At 38.2% G+C, this 19,952-nt stretch overlaps 1 protein-coding gene across 2 annotated transcripts in view; it reads left to right on the top strand.

Annotated features, from left to right (window-relative positions):
* Positions 1–19,952, top strand: part of TP53BP2 (tumor protein p53 binding protein 2) — a 65,814-nt gene that overhangs the window by 36,471 nt on the left and 9,391 nt on the right. For both annotated transcript variants that reach the window (XM_009237347.4, XM_054545962.2), the window contains 11 exons: positions 2,420–2,521; positions 5,032–5,206; positions 5,927–6,108; positions 6,484–6,648; positions 7,037–7,265; positions 8,573–8,683; positions 9,343–9,491; positions 10,712–11,174; positions 12,837–13,612; positions 15,989–16,126; positions 16,906–17,039. In XM_009237347.4, coding sequence (XP_009235622.1) covers positions 2,420–2,521; positions 5,032–5,206; positions 5,927–6,108; positions 6,484–6,648; positions 7,037–7,265; positions 8,573–8,683; positions 9,343–9,491; positions 10,712–11,174; positions 12,837–13,612; positions 15,989–16,126; positions 16,906–17,039 — 2,624 coding nt within the window. The remainder of the gene's footprint in view (positions 1–2,419; positions 2,522–5,031; positions 5,207–5,926; positions 6,109–6,483; positions 6,649–7,036; positions 7,266–8,572; positions 8,684–9,342; positions 9,492–10,711; positions 11,175–12,836; positions 13,613–15,988; positions 16,127–16,905; positions 17,040–19,952) is intronic.

Genomic DNA, 19,952 nt, shown 5'->3' on the forward strand with positions numbered 1-19,952 from the left:
GTCGGGGTTTCACCATGTTGGCCAGGTTGGTTTCGAACTCCTGACCTCAAGTGATCCACCCACCTCTGCCTCCCAAAGTGCTGGAGTTACAGACGTTAGCCATGGCGCCTGGGCTTTTCTTTGATTTAATAATTATCTTACAGTGATGAAAGGATGATATGCAGATGATGAAAATGATCTTAGCCATTGTTTTAGTGCATATGGACACAATGTATCTCCTCCTCCACCAACTAGAGGCTGAGGCACGAGGATGACTTGAAGCCAGAAGTTTGAGGCTAGCCTGGGCAACAAAGTGAGACTGTGTCTCTATTAAAGAGATATATTATATCTTTATATATATATTTTTAAAAAGCTGCCAAGTGTTTCCAAAGCGATCATATTTTACTTGCCCACCAGAGTTTTACTGTTTCCACATCCTTGCCAAAGTTTGGTATGGTCAGTCTTTTTCGTTTTAGCCATTAAAATATGTGTGTGGTGGTATTGCATTGTGGTTTTAATTTGTATTTCTCTAATGACTAATGATTTTGGACATCTTTTCATGTGCTTATTTGCTCTCTGTGTTTCTTCTTTGGTGAAATTATTTGTTCAAATCTTTTGCCCAGTTTTTTGCTCTCTTACCAAGTTTGAAAGTTCTAATAGTCTGGATCCAATTTTTTTTTTTTTTTAATGGAGCATACTTTTAGTGTTGTATCTAAGAACTCTTTGCCCAACCCAGGGTCATAGAGATTTTTTTTTCCTTTGTTTTCTTTTGGAAGTTTTGTAGTTTGCAGTTTTATCTCTAAATCTGTGATCCCTATTGAGTTAATGTTTGCATATGGTGTGAGAATCAAAGTTCATTTTTTTTTTTTTTGGATACAGAGTCTCACTCTGTCGCCTAGGCTGGAGTGCAATGGCACGATCTCGGCTCACTGCAACCTCCACCTCCTAGGTTCAAGTGATTCTCCTGCCTCAGCCTCCTGAGAAGCTGGGATTATAGGCGCCCGCCACCATGCCCAGCTAGTTTTTGTATTTTTAGTAGAGATGGGGTTTCACCATATTGGTCAGGCTGGTCTCGAACTCTTGACCTCAGGTGATCCACCCGCCTCGGCCTCCCAAAGTGCTGGGATTACAGGCGTGAGCCACTGTGCCCGGCCCTGAAGTTTATCTTTTTAATATGAATATCTAATTGTATAAGCAGTATTTATTGGAAAGATTATTCTTTTTCCACTCAGTTGCTTTTGCACCTTTGTCTAAAATCAGTTGCCTTATGTATGTGGGGCTATTTTTATACTCTCTATTCTGTTTGATTGATCTACTTGTCTATTTTGATGTCAATACCATATGCATTGGTCACTGGAACTTTTATAAGTCTTGAAGTCACGTAGTGTAAGTTTTCCAGCTTGATTCTTTTCAGAGTTATTTTGGCTATTCTAGATGCCTTGTACTTCCATATGAATTTTAGAATCAACATCAATTTTTACAAAAATACCTGTTTGGATTTCAGTTGAGATTTTGTTGAATCAATTTGAGAATAATTGCTGTCTTGACAGTATTGAGCCTCCAATTCATGAACATGGTGTAACTCTCCATTTATTTGCATTTTCTTTCAGCAGTTTTTGAGATTTTAGTATATACATCTTACCTATTTATTAAATTTATCCCTAAGTATTTCATATTTGTGATACTATAAATGGTATTTAAATGTAAAAATTTTAAATTTCTAATTGTTTCTAATATATTGAAATGCACTTGACTTTTGCATATTGATTTTTTTTTTTTTTAATCGTGCAGTCTTGCTATGTAACCTATTTATCTGGTAGCTTTTTTGTAGATTCCATAGCATTTTCTTCATAGATGATTCTATTGTCTGTGAAGGCAGTTGAACTTCTTTCTTACCAATCTGGATGCTGTTTATTTCTCTTTCTTGTTTTATTGCATTGGCTAGAACCTCTAGGACAATGTTGAATAGATGTTGTGAGAGTGGATGTCCTTGCTTTGTTTCTGATGACCCAGTGTGTCTTGAATTTTTTAGTGCTAATGTATTTTTAAATGATATTCCAATGACTAAATTCTAGGTTTGCTGCCAGTGCCTCAATACCATGTTTAATATGATCAAACACTTCTGTTGTAATATAAATTACAGAACGAGGTAGTTCTGAATTGTTCCATTTATGTCCGACTGTCGAAACTATTTAATTTTAAACTTACAACTTAAAATAAAAGATTATTGTATATTAGTATGTTTTACATCTTAAAAAGTCAATGTGGTGAGTATTAATATAAGAATTAATGGTCTGCTTGATATTATGAAAGAAAAATCGCTAAATAATTTTGTCATAGTTGGTTCAGATGAAGCTTTTACATAGACCTTTGAGGGCGGAATCTCTGTGGTAGTTTTATAGTAAGCTGGGATTGTGTTTATTTGTGTTTTTACTTGTAGGTTAATAGTCCTAGGATGGATCTGACTCTTGCTGAACTTCAGGAAATGGCATCTCGCCAGCAGCAACAGATTGAAGCCCAGCAACAATTGCTGGCAACTAAGGTAGTATCGTCTTTTTTTTTTTGGAGATGAAGTCTCACTGTGTCGCCTAGGCTGGAGTGCAGTGGCACGATCTCAGCTCACTGCAACCTCCGCCTCCCCAGTTCAAGTGATTCTCCTGTCTCAGCCTCCCAAGTAGCTGGGATTACAGGCAAACGCCACCACACCTGGCTAAATTTTGTATGGTTTGTAGAGATGGGGTTTCACCATGTTGGCCAGGCTGGTCTCAAACTCCTGACCTCATGTGATCTGCCCACTTCGGCCTCCCAAAGTGCTGGGATTACAGGCGTGAGCCCCCATGCCCGGCTGGTAGTATCTTCTTTCAGAAGACCTAACAGGCCACTATTGTTAATGTATGTGTAAGGCTATTTACATTCTACCCCCATTAAGCCAATTGTCTCGCAGATATGAGGTGACATTATCAACCCAAAAGCCACCTGCGGTTTGGTGCTCTCTTTGTGCTCTCTTTAAGTCCTTACTACAGCATTTTGTAGAAATCCTTATATCATCCTAATTGTTCAAGATCTTTCTGACTCCCAATTCTGATCAAGATTAACCATGCTATGTTGGGTATCAGTCAGACAGGAAAGGCGGAAAGAGCCCTCCATCTTTGCTCCTAGGAACTATTCTGGGCCATAGCAAGAGGAATATTAAAGTTCTAACATAGTGTAACCATACCATAGATTAATCTTGGATCAGATTAATCTCATACTGTCCCCTTCTGGAGCTTGGCACCAATAATGGGCTGCTTGCCTTTATTTGGGGAACATTCTTCATCCACAAACTAACCCTAGTCCTGCCCTTGAACAAGGAAAATATAAGAAGTCACTCCATTACCATCAGAACTGCTGCTTCTCCTGCCAGCTATAGGCTTCCAATCTGACCCAAAGGCCCACAGACCTTTCTCTGTAAAGGGCTACATAGTAAATATTTTGGGCTTTGCAAACTTTGCTGCCTCTGTTGCAGCTACTCAACTCTGCTGTTATAAGCAGTCATGGATAATAGGTAAACAGATGGTGTGGCTGTGTCCCAATAAAACTTTACTTACAAAAACAAGATAGCAAGCTGGATTTGGCCTGCAGGCTATAGTTTGTCAACCCCTGGTCTAAACACCCAGGATCCACAACTAACAGTCCTTTAGTGATTATCAGGTCACTGAAGCTGGGGTAGACAATTGTTGGTTTGTCATGGGCAAAGTTACCCAATAGGGCTTTGAAATAATGGCCAGGAATTCTTCAAGGCAGTTCTCAAACATGCAGTGTGGACTTCCATGTCATACTTCCTAGGGTTCCTGTGCATCCATTTCTGTTTGTAATACCAGACCCCAGTTTTTCCAAAATCATGTATATCATTGCTTCTCAAACCTTAAGATACATACAAATCACCTAGGGATCGTGTTGAAAATGCATATTCTGATTCAGTAGGTATGAGTTGAGGTTTGAGCTTCTGCATTTCTCACAAGCTTCCAGGTGATGCTGATGCACATTACATTGAGTAGCAAGGATATATAGTCAAATAAAAAGATTGGTTGTTGAAGAACGAATCTCTAAGCTTTTTAGTCTTCAAGGACTTAAAAACAAGTCCTTGTGGGTTTTTTTTTCTTTTGAGATGGGTTCTCACTGTGTTGCCCAGGCTGGACTTCAATTCTTGGGTTCAAGTGATCCTTCTGCCTTAGACAGGGTTTTTGTTTTGATTATTTCCATGTTACTTATATGTTCTAGGCATACTAATCCAAGAAATAGTTTACCTGTGATTATAAATTGTGTGGCTCTCTTACTCAGTTTTAGTTAAAAAATTTTAATGTAGTAAAAACAAAATTTCTACTGTAACAAAAGTACCTTGGGGTAGGGGAAAGAAACAATTTCAGATTCCATGACTGCAGCTTTCTAAAGGTGTCAGATATTTCTTTAGCTCTTTTCAGTGACCATTTATTGAGTATATACTACATAAAATATCATTCAAAGACATTTACATTTCACATTTCATTTAATCTTCACTATAGTAACATTGGTAGTTACTATTGATCATCCCTGTTTTATAGATGAAGAAACATAGACTTGTATACTTGGTGACATTATGCAATTTGTTCAAGGTCTCATAGCTAATAAGTGGCAGAGCTTGGGTTTGAATCTAAATGTACTCCAAATCTTGTGCATTTAAATACTTTCTTATAATGCTTCCCATTTCTACATGAGCTACTTTTTAAAATTGTTGCAACAGTTTATGAAAACTAGTTCAAGAATTACTGCATCCTTGCTGCATAATGACCACTTGGGTTAAAAACACTGATTCCTGGATCTTATCCCCGGAAGATTCTAGGGTGGGCTCAGGAGTATCTGTTTTGAACAGACTCCCAGTGTGATTCTGATGGCAGTGTTTAGGAAGAAGGTGAGACCAGACCAGGGTTACAAGTGTACCTCAATCTCAACATCTAAGTGTTGCGGTTAGGCTATTTTGAGCTTAGTGGTGTACTTACCTAAAATGACATACCTAATGATTACTTTTATTTTTAGGAACAGCGCTTAAAGTTTTTGAAACAACAAGATCAGCGACAACAGCAACAAGTTGCTGAGCAGGAGAAGCTTAAAAGGCTAAAAGAAATAGCTGAGAATCAGGAAGCTAAGCTAAAAAAAGTGAGAGCACTTAAAGGCCACGTGGAACAGAAGAGACTAAGCAATGGGAAACTTGGTGAGTTGTTCGTCATAGATTTACTTTTTCATACATTTTTTTGTCTGGTTTTTTTGAGACAGGGTCTTACTGTGTTGCCCAGGCTGGTCTTTTGAACCGTGGCTTCAAGTGATCCTCCCACCTCAGCCTCCTGAGTAGCTGGGGTTACAGGTGCAAGCCACCATGGTTGATCTGTAGATAACTTTAAAGGGAATCTTTTGAAAAAATATAATTTACTGCAGTTTTGATGCTGCAGGTTCCTCTGAATTGAATTCAGCTGTCAAATGTTTTATACAGGATTTCTAAGATACCTTTGGAAAATGTAGCATTTTTTCCCCTTAATATTTTTTGACTGAGAATTTGATGAAGGCAAGATTTTTATTCATATAATAGCTCCATCTATTACAATACCATTTTAATGAGAATGTTAGTGATTTAATAGCTCCACCTAATGTTATAAAATTGAAAGTTCTAAAGAAATTTTCATTGTTTCTAAAATTTGGAGTTTAATAATATTTTTAATGCAAATTCTGATAAAGATACATTGATATTGAAGCACAGAGATTTAGAGATGTCTCTGTTGATTTCAGTTGCTTCTAAAAGAAGTCGGTTGCTTCTAGGACATTCTGAAAAATTTTTCTACTGTTTATTAGAAAGTTTATTATAAAGCCCAGTTGCTTGGGAAGTAGTCCATTCTTATTTTTCTTTTCAACTGTTGTTGCTGTTCTCTGTCTCATCTAGTGGAGGAAATTGAACAGATGAATAATTTGTTCCAGCAAAAACAGAGGGAGCTCGTCCTGGCTGTGTCAAAAGTAGAAGAACTGACCAGGCAGCTAGAGATGCTCAAGAACGGCAGGATCGATGGCCACCATGACAATCAGTCTGCGGTGGCTGAGCTTGATCGCCTCTATAAGGAGCTGCAGGTAGACCACAGCTGTTTGCTAAGAGCTGTACAACCTCCTTTCCAGAAACAGAGTTGCTCATATAAGTAGCAAGAGGTGCTAGATTTCAGTTGCCTTTCCTTAAAGAGAAGGCAGGTTGTGGGGGGAACCCAAACTCCAGAGAATCCAGAGTAAACTTTATAGTACCCTAGACAGGAAATTTGAGACATTCCTCATAACCACAGCTGGTGGTCTTGCACAGGTGTCACTTAATTTTAAACCATGAGATGAGAAGTGTGGAGGGGTGGAGGGACCTCATATTTTTAGAAATTACATAATAGTTAACCATGTGATTAACTGTTTGAGACATTTTCTTCCTACTCCTTGGCTACCTTTTTTCCCCTCTCTTTTATTCAGCTAAGAAACAAATTGAATCAAGAGCAGAATGCCAAGCTACAACAACAGAGGGAGTGTTTGAATAAGCGTAATTCAGAAGTGGCAGTCATGGATAAGCGTGTTAATGAGCTGAGGGACCGGCTGTGGAAGAAGAAGGCAGCTCTACAGCAAAAAGAAAATCTACCAGTAAGTGGGCCGTTTTGTAATGGTTTTGGGAAGGAGGGAAAAAGATGACCAGCCCAGTGAGGTTACTCATAGGCACCGTCTTCAGAATCATTACTCAGTGTGCCCTCAGAAAACAGATGCTGTTTATGGATCCTTAAAAGACAATCCGCTGCTTTTTTACTTTTTAATGTTATTACCTGTGTAGCTCTGTTTGTCTTTCTAATACTTGTAATAGAGTGTGGGTGAGAGTTCATTGGGGAGTGTTTATTTTGGAATGTTTTTTGTAGACTCTATGGCTAGATTCTGAAACTGCTCATTTTAAAAAGTAAGAAAATGTCACATCTTAGTTTCTAAGTCTGATCACCTGAGATGATTTTTAATACTAAAGGACCTGTGCTTCTTTCCTAAGGTTTCATCTGATGGAAATCTTCCCCAGCAAGCCGCGTCAGCCCCAAGCCGTGTGGCTGCAGTAGGTCCCTATATCCAGTCATCTACTATGCCTCGGATGCCCTCAAGGCCTGAATTGCTGGTGAAGCCAGCCCTGCCGGATGGTTCCTTGGTCATGCAGGCTTCAGAGGGGCCGATGAAAATACAGACACTGCCCAACATGAGATCTGGGGCTGCTTCACAAACTAAAGGTAAAAAGTCCTGCACAGCCTAGTTCTTCCCTGTCCCCACTATTCTTTCTCCCAAGTTTGAGTTTAAAAAAAATCTCTCTTTGTATTCATTATTCATTTTGAATTCTAAAAATCCTTTTGTATTCTTTGCTAGTGTAATGATACGTTTAAAAAATTAAAATTGATACCGTGGTTGTACAAGGATGATTTTTCTTAACCCTAAATAATACAATTCTATTCAGGAAATGAAATAAAATATAATATATTTATAAACCTGAAAATTGTTTTAAAAAGTTCCTTCTTGTTACTAAGGAAATTTTGATCTGATATTAATAACTTGAGAACTTTTCTTTTTGGGTAAAAACATACGTGTTTGTGGTGTCATCTGTATAGAATGTGAGGTTCTGAATCTATTATGTTGAGTGGTGTTAAATATTCATATCTGCTTACATGTGAGAATTTGCTGATAATTTTTAGAATAACATTAAACATATCGGGAGATTAAAAGTGAAAATAGCAGAGGCTTTTTGTGTTAGTGATCTTTGCATTCTGTGTACTTCTCAGATACATGGAGAGGTACAAGCCATAGTTTTGTAATGGGAGGAGAAAGTGTGGGGAGAATTGTAGAAAAACTGGGGTAAAGCATCCTTTAATGACCTTACCATTCAGACCCCTGGACAGAAGAAGTAATAGCCAGTATTGTCTCTGTTCTCTTACAATTATCATATGCAAAAAAATAGCTGATTTTCAAATTATTTGTTATTTTACCATAACTACTACTGTGAAGCAATAGTACCATGCAGTCTGGATTTTATTGTGGAAAGAGTTATATTTGCTTTGTTTCTGTAAGGAAAAATGAAAGCAGTGGCTTTTGAAATTTAAGTATCAGTGTAGAAAAAAACCTGAATATACTGATTTGTGAAAGACTGCAGTTGAAGTCCTGGATTAAGGATCTACATATTTACTTTTGTTTTGTGCATGTATCACTTAAAATATCATTTATAAAATACACCTTAGATCCTTAGGTCTCTTGAATTGGAAAGTATTTTCTGGGTGTGATGGTGATGTTTTCTAACACAGTGAAGAATAATGTGTCTTTGCTGGTTCAAGCAGACTTGCTGTGACTAATTTTAAATTGCTTGAGTAAAGTGGAGGCATCTTAAATTAGAAATATAAAATATAATACAGTATTTTCTAAGTAAATTTATTGGGGTGTTGTGAGTCTGGAATTTAAAGCTGTTTTTAGAGATTAAAAGTCTTAGCAGTAAAAATCATTAAAAATCTCTTTAGAATGCTGAGGTATTTGTAGCTGCTTTTCTGTATTTTAGGCTCTAAAATCCATCCAGTTGGCCCTGATTGGAGTCCTTCAAATGCAGATCTTTTCCCGAGCCAAGGCTCTGCTTCTGCACCTCAAAGCACTGGGAATGCTCTGGATCAAGGTGAGATTTATTTGTGCTACTCTTGAACATTAAATTTTGGTCATCTGAAAGGTGCTGTGTATTCTTTTTAGATAGTCCATTTTTTCTTTTCTTTCTTTCTTTCTTTTTTTTTTTTTTTTTTAAAGACAGGATCTCACTCTCGTCATCCAGGCTGGAGTGCAGTGGTGCGCTCATGGCTCGCTGGTGCAGCCTCCACCTCCTGGGCTCAAGTGATTCTCCTACCTCAGCCTCCCTAGTAGCTGGTACTACAGGTGCATGCCACCATGCCTGACTAATTTCTGTATTTTTTGTAGAGATGGGGTTTCACCACGTTGCCCAGACTGGACTCCTGGGCTCAAGTGATCTACCCGCTTCCACTTCCCAAAGTGCTTGGATTACAGGCGTGAGCCACTGCACCCGGCTGATAAATCATTTTCTAGTGTGTTAACACTAGGGACAATATTTAACAATATTTATTTCCAGAACACCTTAATTTAGCTGGAGAACTCAGGTACGATCATTATAGTGCTTGGGTTATCCTTTTATTAATTTAATTAAAAAATAGGAACGTGCTTTGTGGACACAGATTTTCAGGGAGATTTAGGGGAGAGAAACTTACGAGTGAATGAGATACTTTATTCTAAACAGTTTGAATGTCATTGTGATTTTTTTGTCTTTAGTTGATGATGGAGAGGTTCCGCTGAGGGAGAAAGAGAAGAAAGTGCGTCCGTTCTCAATGTTTGACGCAGTAGACCAGTCCACTGCCCCACCTTCCTTTGGTACTCTGAGGAAGAACCAGAGCAGTGAAGATATCTTGCGGGATGCTCAGGTACCTACAAATATCCTGGTTTTTAAAATTTAATAGTAATTCTATAATGCAGTTTTTAGAAGGGATAAAGTATTATATGAGGGAGAGCAGAAGAAACAGGATGTACCTAGGAGATTAGAAAATACATTAGCATTCTGTTATTTTAATTTCTCTTGCGTGAGTCTGTTTGTGCTCTCACACCCGGTGGGAGAATGGCTGACATTCTTGTTTTGGGTCATACTTCATGTGATTCTCTAAAAAGTATAAGTGCATCGAAGAACACTGTATTTGTATTGTTCAAGTATCTTATTTCTTCAAAGTTACAGAATGCTTGTGTGGTGAATTTTCTGTAACTGTTACTGTCAGGCCTTGATAACCAGGTTATGTGTGAGTGCTCCAGGTTAGGTGTGTTTTATTACAGTTGTCTAGATTGCATGAAATTCCAGTGAACAAGAATGGTTTCCCATTATTGATGCCATCTGAATATGAAAGATGACAGTAAAAGTTTTCAAGTGGGCACTTAAATGTATTAAAATTGCCCAGATAGGAAGTGGAAACAAGGAGGGAGTCATAACGGGGAGAGATTGTATTGCATTAATGAAATCCATTATTAAATGTGAGTAAATACAGAAATTTAAAACTAGTTAACAGCCAGGTGTGGTGGTTCACACCTGTAATCCCAGCACTTTGGGAAGCTGAGGTGGGAGGATCACTTGAGACTAGGAGTTTGAGACCAGCCTGGGCAACAAAACGAGACCCTGTCTATATAAAAATAAATAAGTACATAAAACAAAACAAAAGCTAATTAACAATTAAAAAATATGAGCTTATATAGATATATTTTCCGAGATGGAGTCTTGTTCTGTCGCCCAGGCTGGAACGCAGCGGTGCAATCTTAGCTCGCTACAACCTCCACCTCCCGGATTCAAGAGATTCTTCTGCCTCAGCCTCCCGAGTAGTTGGGACTACAGGCGACCACCACCATGCCTGGCTGATTTTTGTATTTTTTTTAGTAGAGACGGGGTTTCACCATATTGGCCAGGCTGGTCTCGAACTCCTGACCTCGTGATCCGCCTGCTTCGGCCTCCCAAAGTGCTGGGATTACAGGTGTGAGCCACTGCACCCAGCCAGAGCTAATATTTTTATAGTGTATACTTAAATTTGTGAAATTAGGTTATCTAGAACATCCTGTGTACCCAGTTGTATAGTATTTTAACTGGCTTTTTATGTGTGTGTTATAGGCTGCAAATAAAAATGTGGCTAAAGTACCACCTCCTGTTCCTACAAAACCAAAACAGATTAATTTGCCTTATTTTGGACAAACTAATCAGCCACCTTCAGACATTAAGCCAGACGGAAGTTCTCAGCACTTGTCAACAGTTGTTCCGTCCATGGGACCTAAACCAAAACCAGCAGGGCAGCAGCCGAGAGTGCTGCTGTCTCCCAGCATACCTTCAGTTGGCCAAGACCAGACCCTTTCTCCAGGTTCTAAGCAAGAAAGTCCACCTGCTGCTGCCGTCCGGCCCTTTACTCCCCAGCCTTCCAAAGACACCTTACTTCCACCCTTCAGAAAACCCCAGACCGTGGCAGCAAGTTCAATATATTCCATGTATACGCAACAGCAGGCTCCAGGAAAAAACTTCCAGCAGGCTGTGCAGAGCGCGTTGACCAAGACTCATACCAGAGGGCCACACTTTTCAAGTGGTAAGGTTCTTCATGTTCGTAGGTGACGTGCTTAAGTTCTATACCAGAACTTAAGCCATCCCTCAGCAGACAGCAAAATAACTTATCCCTATTTTGACTGACGCTAAGGGTTTTTAACTGTGGCTTCTGTTCTTTACTGGAAGTTTAAAAGAGTGCTTGCTAAATGTCTGCTCCTACAGTAGTAGGCACTAAAGATAATAGATGAATAAAGCATGGTTCAAGTCTGGAGGGGCTTATTGGTGAGGGGGAACCAAATATACATGGGTCATTACAGTGCAGAAGGAAGGTGTGTGTCTTCACTGTAGGTTGACCAGATGTTCTTGTCACATAGAGGACAGGACCACTGCCCCTGTCTGTGTGTGTGTGTATATATAGAGAGAGAGAGACATATATACGTAGACATGTATATATAGATACATATATACACACACACATCACACACATATATATATGTGTGTGTGTCTCTGTATGTGTGTGTCTGTGTCTATATGTCTTTATATATATTATTATCATTAAAAATATTCTCTACTGTGGCTGGGCGCAGTGGCTTACGCCTGTAATCCCAGCACTTTGGGAGGCCAAGGTGGGCGGGTCACCTGAGGTTGGGAGTTCCAGACCAGCCTGACCAACATGGAGAAGCCCTGTCTCTACCAAAATACAAAATTAGCTGGGCGTGGTGGTACATGCCTGTAATCCCAGCTACTCAGGAGGTTGAGGCAGGAGAATTGCTTGAACCTGGGAGGCGGAGGTTGCAGTGAGCCGAGATGGTGCACTCCAGCCTGGGCAACAAGAGTGAAACTCTATCTAAAAAAAAAAAATACATATATATATATATATATATATATTCTCTACTGTATTTTAAGTCATTGTAATGGGGACATAGCCGCTAGCTAAATGTAAAAACAGAAGGTTAGTTTGTATTAAACATACACAGTTTGGAAATTTGTTGGGTTCTTTCTAAATTATTACTTCATAGGGCTAGAATAAAACTTACCATGTTTTAATTGAATGAAAATAGCTTTGTAGTCATGAAATAACCATGTAATTGTGCCCTAAGATGCCATAATTAAAATTAGCAAAGAATCAGTATATATGCTGCCTCTTACTCTTTTCTTTTTATGGGTCTTTAGTGAAAATGGAATAATTTGGGAATTAGATAATTTTAATATAATCAGAATGTTAACAGGGAATATCTTTGGTTACTATAAGTGGCTCTTAATAATTTTATAAGCCAAATAGAATTTCTCACGTTGATTCACTTTTGAAAAGTGAAAGATGGGATAGTACATGTTTAGTTTTAATCTGGACACATGAGGATTATCTGTTTTCATTGCTTCTAAACGTTTTTCACATTTTGTTATTTTAAATTTGGATGCTACGGTCAGTGATTTCTTAAAATCGGCAGCATTTTCTTATTGTTTCATGAGATATGGTGCATGTTACAATCAGTGGGGGTTTTGATTCTGTAATAAGTTTATTATGCAAAGATGGATTCCCTGCTTTGTCATTTATTTTTAAAAATTAATTGTATTTGAAGGGGATTATGTAGTAACAACCATGAAATTAAAAGAGGCTTTAGTTATTGTTAGCTGTTTCTGTTTCTTGCCAGTTTTGTTTAATTAATGCTAATCAGGGCTTTTTTTTTTTTCCTTTTCCAATTAGTATATGGTAAGCCTGTAATTGCTGCTGCCCAGAATCAACAGCAGCACCCAGAGAACATTTATTCCAATAGCCAGGGCAAGCCTGGCAGTCCAGAACCTGAAACAGAGCCTGTTTCTTCAGTTCAGGAGAACCATGAAAACGAAAGAATTCCTCGGCCACTCAGCCCAACTAAATTACTGCCTTTCTTATCTAATCCTTACCGAAACCAGAGTGATGCTGACCTAGAAGCCCTACGAAAGAAACTGTCTAATGCACCAAGGCCTCTAAAGAAACGTAGTTCTATTACAGAGCCAGAGGGTCCTAATGGGCCAAATATTCAGAAGCTTTTATATCAGAGGACCACCATAGCGGCCATGGAGACCATCTCTGTCCCATCATACCCATCCAAGTCAGCTTCTGTGACTGCCAGCTCAGAAAGTCCAGTAGAAATCCAGAATCCATATTTACATGTGGAGCCCGAGAAGGAAGTGGTCTCTCTGGTTCCTGAATCATTGTCCCCAGAGGATGTGGGGAGTGCCAGTACAGAGAACAGTGACATGCCAGCTCCTTCTCCAGGCCTTGATTATGAGCCTGAGGGAGTCCCAGACAACAGCCCAAATCTCCAGAATAACCCAGAAGAACCAAATCCAGAGGCTCCCCATCTGCTTGATGTGTACCTGGAGGAGTACCCTCCATACCCACCTCCACCATACCCATCCGGGGAGCCTGAAGGGCCTGGAGAAGACTCGGTGAGCATGCGCCCGCCTGAAATCACCGGGCAGGTCTCTCTGCCTCCTGTAAGTAATGTACTATCTCATAGCCTTTTCCGGAGTCCTTTACTTTGTTATGATTTTCTTGGTGGTCACATTCATTTTCTCCAGTTTGCATTTTTATTTTACGATTCCCTTGGCACAGAGTGGATCTTATAAATGTTTTCATAATGCAGTTTATTCAATATAAAGAACATTTTTCTGTTTTAGAGAGAACCCATTTATTTGTGAAAGAAACAGAGTTTTTGTTCTTATCCCTGTAAACACTGCATTTGCTGTTTCTTCTCTAGCTGATGTCGCATATTAGAGAAGCAGCACCCGACTGGGACTCAAAAGACCTGGGTTTGAAACTTTTGATTACTAGCTTAGCTGTATGAAATCAGGCAGATGGTATAACTTCTCTCATTGATGAAGTCAGTCTTTTTCAAAAATTTCTAGCAGTGAAATTTAAAAAAATGAAATGTTAGGTGAAACCTCAAACTTATAACAGTGGTAAAATTGGAAGGGTTCTGGATGAAGTGAGGGCAGGGAGGGGTAACTGGGCTGAGGGGCCCCTCTTCAGCCTCTTCCTCCCCTTCAACGAAGTCTGAAAATCTCTGGCTAACGTGGTGATCCCTAAGATTTCTTTGTACTTTAATATACGAAAGTTATTCTAAAATTTTGTATGTTTTGGCTTGAGTGCACCTTCTACACTCCTTCCAAATAGTAAGCTTTTGTTTGAAAGTTAAGCTTCCATCCTCTCACTTTGAAATAGGTGAGAGAAAATAAAAATCCCAGAATGTCTGAATGAAGTCTGGTTTTTCATAGTTTAATTTGAAGCCACTTTGCTTCAGTAAGCACGGAAGGAAGTAGGATGCTGAACTATGAATTTAAAACCTGTGAAAAGCAAAATAGCATTAAAAGAATTTTTTTAAATGTACTTTGCATGTCTGATTCTTTATTATCTTTTAGATATGGTAGTATTCAAAGATAATGATTGTCCAGAGTTATTTTTAACAATTGGTTACGGTAAATGTTTGCTTAAAAGTTTTATGTACTAAACATTTGAAGCTAGAAAAAAAAGTTTTAAAATAGAGCTTAACAGTTTTTAAACAACCATGTGCCTCCTAAGTTCTGAGGCTTGATTCTCTTTGAGTTTTAAACATAAGAAAAGAAGGAATTTTTATGCCACATTGGCCAAAACCAATCCATGTTACAGCCACTTGTTGTTTTCTGGCCTTTTTGTTGCTGTGTCAAAATAATCCACATTTTCAAGGAGAAAAAAGGAAAACTAGAATTGGTAAAAGTATTATACTTTGTTTTTAAGATTCTGCTGTTCTCTTCCTAGGAAGGTGTCTTACCTTTTCCTTCTCGTTTTAAGTAAAATAGAAGCATCTATCTCGTACATTCTTTAACAGTGGGATTGGCAAGTGTCATTACACTGTACTGCTTATGACTTGTATTAATCACAGTCAGATAACATTCAAAGAGCAACATTTTAGCCATTGCACATTGTGAACTATATTGTCACTTAATGTTTTGTAAAACTTGGCAATTTTCCACATCTGAGATAAAATGAAAGAAGTATGTGGAGTACATATATCACACCTCGCGACAGTAAACGTCTCTACTTTGTTGGGTGTGTTTAAGAAACCTGTTTTACAGGATACTGGATCTAGTCTTTAAAATTTTGCCTTTTTTTTTTTTTAAGCCCGATTCATTGAAAGTTTAAGCTGGTAGGATTTCTCCTTGTTATAACTAAGACAGACTAATAATCTGTATTATTTACCCTAATTATATGCTTTCCCCCGAGGAGGCATTCTGGTGTGAAATGGTTAAGATGGAAGACTTTAAAGAAGCTGGCTTACCTGGATTTGCGTTCCAGCTCTGCCATTTGCCGGCTGTGTGCCTTGGTTTCCTTATCTGTAAACTAGGGATCGTAGGGTTTTTGTGAGGGTTAATGAATAATCATTCAATATAGGTTAGCTGTTGTAGTTGTGGGCTGTGCTGTCGCCTACTTTAAGAGAGTGGAGTTTGCTGTACTATATTAGATAGGCAATCTAAAGACCAGTCTTGGCTAATTCTGATACTTGACAGAACGCTAGCCTATTTGCCACTTCTGGTTATACTCTTAGTTTAATTCATACTATAACATATAACCCAAATGTAATTATGTTAGATTTTATAAAGTTATGTTCCTCCAACTTTGCTCCGTGGTATTTGTTCACTTTGTGAAAATTCATTACGCTGCATATCAGATTCGTATACTTTTCTGAATAATGTTATACTTCAATAAAATGTGCCAAATCTGTATTGTTAAAGTTCCTCTCACTAATTTAGCTGAGAAGTCATTCCTTCCCATTTGCTGCTGCTGTTGTCTTGCATAGACCAGGATCCTAAATTGTCCACCCATTTTCTTTGCAGGGTAAAAGGACAAACTTGCGTAAAACCGGCTCAGAGCGTATTGCTCATGGAATGAGGGTGAAATTCAACCCCCTTGCTTTACTGCTAGATTCGTCTTTGGAGGGAGAATTTGACCTTGTACAGAGAATTATTTATGAGGTATGATTATAATCAGTAAAAATTTTTTTTTTGAGATGGAGTCTCGCTCTGTCACCCAGGCTAGAGTATAATTAGTAAATTTTTAAAATATGACCTTGTATTTTGTTTTAAAGCCCTAATTAGAAAGCTACTATAGAGAAATTGTATTTTAAAATTGTTTTCCTTTTAGGCATTGTGGAGTTGTGTTCAGGAACTCTTGGGCACACTTTAGAATAGGCTATGCTATTTTAAAGGTATGACTATGGAATTGTCATCATTTGGAAGTTCAGTTTTCACTTGGAGTCCTCTAGAGTACTTTTCTTTCTTAAGAGAGATCATTACTCCCTTTTAGAAATTGTTCATGTATGGATTTGTACTATACTGTATTAGGTTAGAGATGCGGTCTCTACTTTTAGAAGCCTACTATTTAAAATATTTTTAGTTGACCTTTTTTTTTTTTTGCTTACCTTAGCAAATGCAACTTCTACTTAGAAACTAATTTGTGGTGAGAAGTTGGGAGGATAAATAAACAAAAATGACTATAAGGATATAGTTTCTGGTACTTCTTTTTTTAAAAAAACCTTTTTATAGTGACTGCCTACTTAATGTGGTTATTCTGTCTGTCTTATTTCTAGAATTGTTCTTGGTATAGTTTTCTTGGCTCCTATAGGTTTTAATTATGATTTTTAAAAGTGTCACAAGAGTCCATTTCTGTCCTCTTGACCCTAAAGGAGCCAGTTAGTAGTGACAGTTCAGGTGACAAGAAACTAGAGTGATGCTCACCCTTCTTATTGATATAGGTTGATGACCCAAGCCTGCCCAATGATGAAGGCATCACGGCTCTTCACAATGCTGTGTGTGCAGGCCACACAGAAATCGTTAAGTTCCTGGTACAGTTTGGTGTAAATGTAAATGCTGCTGATAGTGATGGATGGTAAGATTTTCTTTTAAACTCCAGTCAAACTTCAGTTGTGGGAATCAGTTTATAAGCAGTGTCATAGTGCTATTGGAAGACAAAGAAGTATGTCAGTTATGTCCTTGAGCTGCTTGTAATCTAGCTGGAGAAATGTGGTATCTATTTTTGAGGAATCAACATGTATTCATGTAATAGTCATCTCATTCCCGTCCTGGAAGTAGGTGGAGTTTTAAAAAGTTGAGTAGTTAATGATAAAAATAAGTGTAACAAAGTAGTACACAGTTAATTAGCATCCTTAAGCAATGCTTAAGAGAGAAGTGCTGATTTAGGCAAGGTATCCCTAAGCCCCTGAAATGGTTCAGTCTTCAATATATTAATGTCCATTCTATATCTCCAAGAGGGGATTATAACTTGCAACATATCCCAAATATATTTGACCATGGAATCCATTTTTCGTGGAACCAGGGTGTACGTAAAACACAAGCGGTACTGCAAGTGACGAGTATTGTTTGCAGGATAGGGGAAATGTTAGTCAACATTAAATAATAATAATAAAGGTCCTAATAAGGTCCTGTCACCCCCAAAACTAACAGAATAGATAGCAAATTTTGTATTTTATTTTTAAAAAAGAAAGTTTTAAGTTATATTGTGTTACTTTGTGGAAGAATACAAACAATTGACTTTTTTCTTTATAGGATTTTAAAAAGTTGTAATCACACTATATTTACTCCAGTATTTTAGTTTCACAACTTGTTTCTCTCATAATATGGAAAATAGTTACGATTTCTCGTGTATGCATATATAAATTGCATACACACATATACATTTCAGTTAGCCTCATATTACTCTACCACATGACTGTGTACTCATTTATTGTGACAGTCTCCCTTTTATTAGACATTCAGATTGTTTTCCAATTTTTGTTTTAATGCTTGGAGAAGCACTTTGGTTACAATTTTTAAACATTTATATTTTAATGTGTGTCTACTGTGGGAAACATGCAAAATAGAAATAAGGGGAAAACAAGCCATCTGTATCCCCACAGTGTACAGGTAAATACCATTCATATTTTAATATATTTTCTCCAGGCTCTTTTTAAAAAAAATTTATTTTTTATTTTTATTTTTGTAGAGACAGGGTCTCACCATGTTGCCCAGGTTGGTCTCGAACTCCTGGACTCAAGTGATCCTCCTGCCCGAGCCTTTCAAAGTGCTGGGTTTATAGGTATGAGCCACCGTACTTGGCCTAAGCTCTTTTTCATATGCTTTTCACAAATGTAGTTAAGCTCCTAATATATATATAATGTTTTAAGCCTGTATTTTTAGTTTAACATTATAGCATAAACAAAACAAATTCTTACTGTGTCATAATGCCCTTGTTTTCCTAATGTTGGGAGTTTATGTTGTGTATAATTTTTCATTATTAAAAAGCATGCAATGAAAAAATCTATAGTAATATTTGCCAAACTATTAATAATAGTGTTCTGGCCAGGCATGGTGGCTAATACCTGTAATCCTAGCACTTTGGGATGCTGAAGCAGAAGATCACTTGAGCCCAGGAGTTTGAGATCAGCCTGGGCAACAGAGAGAGACCCTGTCTCTACAAAAAATTTTTAAAAATTAGCTAGGTGTGCTGGTGTGTGCCTGTAGTCCCAGCTACCGGGGAGGCTGAGGTGGGAGGATCACTAGAGCCTGGAGGTCACGACTGCAGTGAGCCGAGATTGCATCGCTGTACTCCAGTCTGGGTGACAGAGCAAGATCCTCAAAAAAAAAAAAAAAAAAAAAAAAAAGAAAAAAGAAAAAAGTGATCTGGAATGGGGAATTAAAAAAATTTTTTTTTCTTTTTTTGTTTTTTTTTTTGAGTCAGGGTCTTATTCTGTCACCCAGGCTGGAGTGCAGTGGCACAATCTTGGCTCACTGTAACTTCTGCCCTCTGGGCTGAAGCAACCTCCCATCTCAGCCTCCCAAGTAGCTAGGACCACAGGTGTGTGCCACCACACCTGGCTATTTTTTTGTATTTTTAGTAGAGACGGGGTTTTGCTGTGTTGCCCAGGCTGGTCTTGAACCCTTGAACTCAAGTGATCTGCCCTCCTTGGCCTCTCAGAGTGCCAGGATTACAGGTGTGAGTCACTGTGCCTGGCCAAAAAAAGAATAACATTTTTTTTTGAGACAGAGTCTTGCTGTATCACCCTGGAGTGCACTGGTGTGATCTTGGCTCACTGCAACCTCCTCCTCCTGTTCAGGTGATTCTCATGCCTCAGCCTCCCCAGTAGCTGGGATTACACGCCCGGCTAATTTTTGTATTTTTAGTAGAGTTGGGGTTTTACCACGTTGGCCAGGCTGGTCTCAAACTCCTGACCTCAGGTGATCTGCCCGCCTCGGCCTCCCAAAGTGCTGGGAGCCACTGCGCCTGGTCTAAATTTTTTTTTTTTTTCAAGTCTGTATACCCAAGGAGAATAAAGAGGAGAGGAAAGAGTAAAGAAACTAAATCTTATGTACTTTAGAGCCTGATTAACATTTTCACACTCAACTTCTGAGTTTGGACAGTGGTACTGGCTCTTATACCTTTACTATTAGTCTAGGGTCATTTATAATCTATTAGGAAACATTTGAGATGCTGGAGAGAGTTCTCTTTAATGGTATTAATAAATTCCTGCTGACCAGTTACCTATAGTTGAAATATGTGTATTTTACAGTCACTTTTCTGGTCTCAATTGATTTGACAAATTTTTTCAATTAAAATTTATTTTAACTTGGGATTTAAAAAATATAAAAGTAGTTCATATATGCAACTTAATTCCTTCAAAATTGATGACGATAAATAGATATTTAAAGGCCCGTGTTTTGAGTGAAGGTGTATAACTTAAATAACTTAAATAACTTAAGGACTGTTAGGCCTTCTACTCTGACAGAATTAGGCTGGGTGCTCCAG

Source organism: Pongo abelii, chromosome 1 (assembly GCF_028885655.2).
Source record: "Pongo abelii isolate AG06213 chromosome 1, NHGRI_mPonAbe1-v2.0_pri, whole genome shotgun sequence".
Taxonomy (NCBI): domain Eukaryota; kingdom Metazoa; phylum Chordata; class Mammalia; order Primates; family Hominidae; genus Pongo; species Pongo abelii.